The 7,526-nt window shown below is 49.8% G+C and overlaps 1 protein-coding gene across 1 annotated transcript in view; it reads left to right on the forward strand.

Moving 5' to 3' along the window:
• Cpne2 (copine II) overlaps positions 1–3,127 on the forward strand; it is a 37,856-nt gene extending 34,729 nt beyond the window's left edge. Inside the window, exons 15-16 of the mRNA NM_153507.2 lie at positions 1,189–1,425; positions 2,569–3,127. Coding sequence (NP_705727.1) covers positions 1,189–1,425; positions 2,569–2,676 — 345 coding nt within the window. The 3' untranslated portion in view covers positions 2,677–3,127. The remainder of the gene's footprint in view (positions 1–1,188; positions 1,426–2,568) is intronic.
• Positions 3,128–7,526: the final 4,399 nt, after the last annotated feature.

Raw genomic sequence — 7,526 nt, forward strand, 5'->3', positions numbered from 1 at the left:
TGTGTACTTTGGGACCGAAGAGGAAGGCAGGGTATTCTGGAGATTGGGTTTGTACTGTCCACAAGCTTTGCCAAGTAAGAAGGTGGCTCCATGCCCACCCGCGTTGCCTCTGCCCTCCCTTAGCTTCACGGCGTTGCCTTTAGACAATTGGGGGTCAGAGGAGAGAGTTAGAAGACAGAAGCCCCCAATGGTGAGTCAGCACAAGGTTCCTGTGTTTATCTCATGGAGAGGGCAGAACACAGGATTCCTCTGAACAGGGCCACTAGATGGCCAAGACAGCACTGACTGGGTGAAAGCGAAGTGCCAGCCACCACTGCCTCCGAAGCCCACTTGTTAGAGTGTCCTGACAATTTCCTGTCAATCACCTACCTTCTCCATATCAAATCATCCTGTGTGCACTTTATCCTTAGCTTGCCCATGTTCAATATTCAATGTATTTTAACTGAAATAATTCATAAAGAAACACATCTTGCTCATGGACGTTTGGTGTCATTTGCCATAAATAGAGGATAACAGGAAGACTAAGGGCAAACTGTGCAGGGGTGTTAGGCTCTATCTGGAGCCTATGCTGTCTAAAGCCCCAAGCTTCCTACCTTCTGTTGATTAGGAGGGTCAGTGAAAGCCAGAGACCTACGATACCAGTCTATACCAAGGCTGCCTCCTGGGCACCATGTTTAGAACAGGATGACCACTGAATACCTACTTCTGTCCCAAGTGTGACAACTCTACAACCTAGACACGATCCTGATCCACATCTCAGAAGTGACGGCCCACAGGACCTATGCTTAGCCCCTGCAGGTGTATCCTTCTGTGCTAAGTATGGAGCTAGCAAGGTGCAAGCATTCCTGCCCACAAAGACAGAGTAGGGAGGCCAGCTGCAGAGACTGTAGGCTAGAAATGTGTTCCTGTGCAAGCCTGGGCTTGTCAGGCGGCTGGCACGCCAGCTCTGAGCAGTAACTCTCAGTTTAGAGGTGATGAAACCGAATCTCAGCAGATTAAGTCTTAGTGGCCAAAGCTGTGCTGCATCACAACTGGCAGAGCCAGCCTTGAGCCCGAGGTCCAGATCCAGAACGGGCGTCCAAGATGTCCATGGTATGGATGGTTTGCCTCCTTCAGGCCTTGAGGACTTGGAAGAGAGGGGTGTGAGGCCCCACTCTCACCCATCACTTGGCTCACTCTTCCTTACAGCAGTACTTCATCCTCCTCATCATCACCGACGGGGTCATCAGTGACATGGAGGAGACTCGGCACGCCGTGGTGCAGGCCTCCAAGCTGCCCATGTCCATCATCATCGTGGGTGTGGGCAATGCTGACTTTGCAGCCATGGAGTTTCTAGACGGGGACAACCGTCGACTGCGCTCACACACAGGCGAGGAGGCGGCCCGAGATATCGTGCAGTTCGTGCCCTTCCGAGAGTTCCGCAACGTGAGTGTTGGGCCCAGGTTGGGAGGGTCTCTGACAGAGCTCATAGTCTCAGATTCCTCCCCCTACACCGTTAGCTTCCCGAGGGCCCTTGATGAGTCAGGTGCAGTCACCCTTGCCCAAGATAAGGCCACCGTGACACTGTCACCACTTATTTCCACAAGTCAAAGCATCCCAGGAGTGGGACCTAATCCAGATTATGGCTCTAGGTAGTGTCCTGGTAAAGAATTAGCCTGATAGGCAGAACACTGAGGCAGGCTGAGTTGGGAGCCAAGGGCCCAGAACTAGGGCTTCCTGCCCTTTCTTCTACCAGCTCCTTATTCTGCAGATGGGAAAATGAAAGCTGAGAAACTCCTCCTGTTAGTCTGGTTTTCTACCCCTCCCCTCCCAATTGTGATGATATGATATTAATATGGTGGTAGCCAGCCTCTTCCTGAAAGTGGCTCTGGCCTTACTAAGATGACCTGTGAGCAGGCCAAGGTTGGTAGAATGGTCTTGAGATGCTGTCTTTTAGATGGATCCAGGACTTTTGGGTGACGGCTACATAAGGCAAGCCTAGCTTCTAACTCCTATGGGATCAGTAACACATTACATGGTCTTAGGCAAGCTATGGCCTTACTGAGCCCCAGTTCCCTCAGCTAAAGCCCATGTGGATGCCAGGGCTTAAATCCTGGGAACCAGCCTTGGCAAGTGGTAGCCCAGTGGTCACCATGCATTGCTCTAGGATGATTTTGTTCCTTCTTCTGGCTTCCTAGGACAAATGTGGGGTGTTGCTCATCTGTTGCTATATGAGACAGTGACTTGGCACTTTCCTGTGGCTGCCTGTTCAGTAGTGACCATTCACTGCTGCTTGTTGGTCAGGAAATGTTTGAGGTGGAAGAGGCTAAAATGCCATTTCTTCCCCCCCACAAATTCATCCTCTAAGGTCTTTCCCCATCCTGTAAGGGCAGAGAACTTCATTGACAAGGACATCACGGCTAGTGGCAGGATTAGCATTTGGGCTGGGCTGAGGCACGCTCCTTTCAGAGGGCCCTGACCCTCAAGCCCTCCATGGCCCTCTGCTACCAAAGCTCTGGGATAGTGAATCTCTCACCTGCACATTAATCCTCTTCCTCTTTCCTGTTTCTCCCCACCTGGACCCCACAGGCAGCAAAAGAAACGCTGGCTAAAGCGGTGTTGGCGGAGCTGCCTCAGCAAGTAGTGCAGTATTTCAAGCATAAAAACCTGCCCCCCACCAACTCAGAGCCTGCCTGAGCCCATGCCCAGCCGCAGCATGCCAGCTGAGCCCCCGGCCTCCCCAGGAACATGCACGTTCACCCCGCTTCCTCGTGGGTGGCTTTTTTTTTTTTTTTAAAACCAGTCCACGTTTTCATTTTTTACAACTGGACCTCCACCCACAACTTCCCCAGCCCAGCTGGGCTCCCTTTGTCAGAGTCAATGGATGATGCTTCCAGGACAAATCGGCTTCCTCTCCCCACCCTCCTGCCACTCTAAGTATTGAATGTACTTTGTATAATTTTAGTGGAATTATTGTTATTAAAGAGAATAAAATTTTTACAATCATAACTGGCTTTTTCTAAGTAACTAGCTGCAAGAAGGAATGTATATCCCTTACTGCATACTTTGTATGGTGGTCTGCTGTTTTTATACTTGTGACTGTGTTCTATTTGTAAAACTCAGGGTAATAAAGGAGTTTCAGATGTTGGCTGTCAAGCTCCTTCCTTAGTGAGGGTCAATGGGCACTCACTGAACTGGAAAAGAAAGCCAATAGGAAGTCCCGATTCCTCACCCCTATCCTTGAGGATTCAGTGAGATCACTTCCTCATGGGGACATGCATTCCCCGTCACCAGTAGTGATTCCTGTGAAACTGAGACAGGACATGGCATCCAAATAGTGGTTGCAGCCCCCCACTTTCTCCTCTTGGATGTAGTAGGCAATGCAGTGGTTTAAGTTTCAGGACCTTAAACAAGGTTCTATCTGCTCCCGCTGTTCCTCTTAGCACGTACCTCCTCGTCACAAGCCTGGCCCCAGCCCCCTTCCTTGTTCCTTTCCCTCCACACCCATATTCTCTCTCGGAGTTCTAGGCCCTTTGACAAGCAGACGTGACTAACAGGGAACATTTCTACTTTGTACCACGTTTCTAGCTCCCATGCCAGCACTGTTTGTGAACCTTCCACAGCCCTACCATGCATGATCTTGCAGAAACGGAAACACACCAGGCCTACTAGACAGGCAGAGTGCGGATGGAGGTGTGGTTACCATCGTGCACGTATATCCTACTACCCCAGCATCTCCCTTAGCATCTCCAAAGGGCTTTCCCGCTCAAGCTGCTAATGACCTCACACTGTTCTGTGGACACTAAGCCTTCTCTGCCTTCTTCTCCAGGGTAGTCCTTCCTAGCTGCTGGAAATGGTCAGCACTAGGTAGGTCCCAATCTTAGGAGCCATGGTGTATATGGTGGAAATGTGAAGCAAATTTCTGTGGCCACCAAATGCTTGCTTTTTGTTTTTGAGACATGATCTTACTATGTAGCTCTGGCTGCCCTAGAACTCACCATGCAGACCAGGCTGGCCTTGAGCTCACGAAGATCATCTTGTTTCTGTCTTCTGGTAGCTAGGATTGAAGATGTCTGCTATCACACCCAGCTACTAATTGGCTTAGCAAACAAGGGAGTCTAGTGGATATAGTTTCCAGGTAGATGACTGTGTACTGTTGGAGTCAGTCTCGTAACACACACACACACCGAGAAGGCCAGCCTTTAAAAGGCATAAATAATAAAAAAAAATCTGGTTCTGTCTTATAGCAGGACAACCCAGATAAGTCACTGGGCCTCTGGGAATGTGGGGTTCCTCTATAGAATGTATAGAAGGGTTGGCTTCAGAGTGCTTTTTCAGAATGAAAAACAAGTCCACTAAAATAATGCAGTGTATCCCTCCAACAGCTTGACCTGTACAGAGCAGGCCTCAGTGGTGTCACAGAAACAAGAGTAGCCTGTCTCCCATGGGGCTTTTCTGTGTCTCTCCTGATGCTGGCAGGTCAGGACTATTAATGCTATTGCAACTCCCCCTGAAACCATTCTTCTAGCAGGTAGGGGAACAATGCCAGCCCATGACAGAGTCATTAGGGTGTGACTGTGCAACTTGTGACTACTAAAGTGTTGATGAGCATCATGCACCAAGTACTCAAATTCCATTCTAGCATGTATAACTGGGCTGGGCACGACAGGATGCCAAGAAGCCACCCAAGTCCAAATGACTGTTCACTGCCACTGAGCTTGCTTGCTTTCCTTTTCCTGGAGGGGCCTAAGATGACAGCTGAGTCACATACCCACAGCAAGGACATTTGAGCCAAAGAATCCGGTGTGCCTAAGCAATTAACATTTAGCTAACAGGAGCTAAGGCAGAAGCTGGTGGAGCTGACAACCAGATCTGACCCTTCCAACATGTCAGTGTTTTAGTTACAAGTGGGGAGTGCCAGAACCATACAAACCTGAGTGCAGCATGTTAATGCACTCAGGATACTCTACCCAGACACTGGAGGCTTCTAATCTAGGTGGTTTGTGTATGACTATAGGAAGTTGGTATTATTCCCTTTTCCTAGGTGAAGGACCTTGTCTACCTGTAATGAGATCACCATGGCATATCTATGGAGGGTGGAAGGACATAGCTCTTAAGGGGCTGGTCCAGGCAAACCAAGCTTTTCTCTTAAGTGAGGAGCTGACCAAAAGGGAAGAATTCAGGAGAGCTGGGAAGCAAAGACCCAAAACAAACGAAACAAAACAAATTTGGGGGTGGGGCTCTGACAAGGCACCTTAGTGGGTGCTCGTGTGTGCGTGCATGTCTTCTTCCTTTTTTTTTTTTTTTTTTTTTTTTTGAGACAGGGTTTCTCTGTATAGCCCCGGCTGTCCTGGGAACTCACTCTGTAGACCAGGCTAGCCTCGAACTCGGAAATCTGCCTGCCTCTGACTCCCAAGTGCTGGGATCAAAGGCATGTGCCACCACTGCCTGGCTGTTCATGCATTTCTTACTTCAGTCTGAGGAACTTTCTGCTGGGTCCTGGGACCTCTGGAAGCTGTGCAAGGCAGGATGTAAGCTACCTGTCTAGGTCTAGTCACATCAGCCTCCCAGATTTGTATAATAGGTGACTTGATTTCAGGTCCCTTTCCTCCTCAGCCATAGAAGCTTCAAGTAGACAAATGTCAGGAAGAGACGGAGGGCACGGGACATTGTCTCCCAGAGAGAGCTGGCAACAGATTGCTGCTGGCTTTCTCCAAGAGGTCTCAGAATCCTAAGAATTCTGCCACCCGAGAGAATGTACAAGGAAAGAAACAAACCCCAACCATCTGTTCTACTTTCTTAGCCACTGGAAAGTCCCAGGAATGTAGGCAGGATATCTGGTGGGACTGGTACATAGATCCCCCACCAGAGGTCAACGTGCGCAGAGGGTCAAGTGCTGTCTGTGAAATGCTGTTTGCACAGAACCTACTCGGGCCTATACTCGGATCCCATACTTTCCGTCATTCCTAGCTTACTTGGTTTATAACAATTTACGATGCCTGAACGGTGATATGCTAGAAATTGTTACACTCACGTATTTATAGGGAAGAAGAAAAGTCTATATATACATGGTCAGCACAGAGGGAATCTTTCCTTCAAGTATTTTTGGTCCCTGGTTAATCTGATCCCCAGGAGAGACCTGCCAAGGTACACAGATGACTGTGTTCTGAGGGTCAAAGTGGGTTTTCCTTCTCTCTCTGCTCATCCTGCTTTCCTTGGTTGGCCTGCTTTGCCACAGAGGTGGTGTTTCAATTACAGGCTTCTACACCATTTAGGCACAATGAACTACGGTAAAAAGGCCACCAGAAACACCAAAAGCAGACGTCACAGTTGGGTGTAGCGGCACTCGCCAGTGATCCTAGCACTCAGGAAGCTGAAATGAAAGGATGGTAAGTTTGTAAGCCAGCTTGGGCTACACAGTAGACTCTGTCAAAAAGAAAAGAACCCCAGGACTGCTCAACACCATCAGCTTCACGTGGTGGGAGAGCTGGAAGCCGGTGTGGTGCACAGCAAGAGCTGGCTTGACAGGGCTAAAAATTAAAGTTAGCGGACAGTTTTAAACTCTGCAACCCTGCCATCTTTTCAACATCCACCGAGACCATGAAGCACACTCGTTGGTCTGGAAAGTCAAGCCATGTGATGCTCAGGACTTTGATGTCTTGGTCTGCCTCCCGAAACAGCTCAGGGTTGCTCTAGATACAGGTACGTGCTGCGGGGATGGCAGCACAGTCATCGGAACAGTGACAACAAGAGGCAGAAGGTGCTTGCAGTTTTACCTAAACGTCTTGTTTGTCAGGAGGGAGCTGACAGGCCTGCACTGACAGTCAGGAAAGATTAGGACTGGGAGGCTCTGCAAGGGATGGCAGCGCTCACAGGCATCAGCGATGGGCGAAGGAAACCCACCATCTGCTGGTAGGCACCCGTGTCAATACTGGAAGGGGAGAGGAAGGGCTGGCTGAGATCCAGGGCCCTCTCTGCCCACGTTAAATCTGAGGAGCTTCCTCTGCCTGCCTGCCAGTGTGTCAGTGCCAACACACCCAGTGTCTCTCGCTCGCTCGCTGGCTCGCTTGTCTCACACCCATAGGAAGGGAAAAAACAATGGATGCTGGGACCAGCGACGAGAGAGCACCTCTCAGGCTCGTTCTGAAGCAGGGCACACAGAATTCCTAAGTCCTGCATCCCTGTTCCCTCCTCCCCCTTCCCTCCCTTCATCCTCCATGAGACAGAAACAGGCCAGAGCCTGCTGCTTTTGGCTGCTCATGGCCCAGGCGCTGTTGTGTGTGTGTTGAGGGGGCTGGGGGGGAAGGCACACTGGAGAAAGGAAAAGCACTGAGCAGCACCTCAGACTGGCTAAAAGCAGCTTCGCAGTCAGAAGCTACAACTGTATGTGCAAACAGCAGTGCTTCGGTGGAGTAGAGTGCAGGCATAACAGGCAGGCATGTCCCACTAGTTTGCAGTCTGAGGATTCCAGAAACTGCTAGGCATTACTCATCTCTTTAGCATAGCTATCAGCAGTTATAGTTTCTGGCTATGATTCAGTAAGTTTG

Source organism: Mus musculus, chromosome 8 (genome assembly GCF_000001635.26).
Source record: "Mus musculus strain C57BL/6J chromosome 8, GRCm38.p6 C57BL/6J".
Classification (NCBI taxonomy): domain Eukaryota; kingdom Metazoa; phylum Chordata; class Mammalia; order Rodentia; family Muridae; genus Mus; species Mus musculus.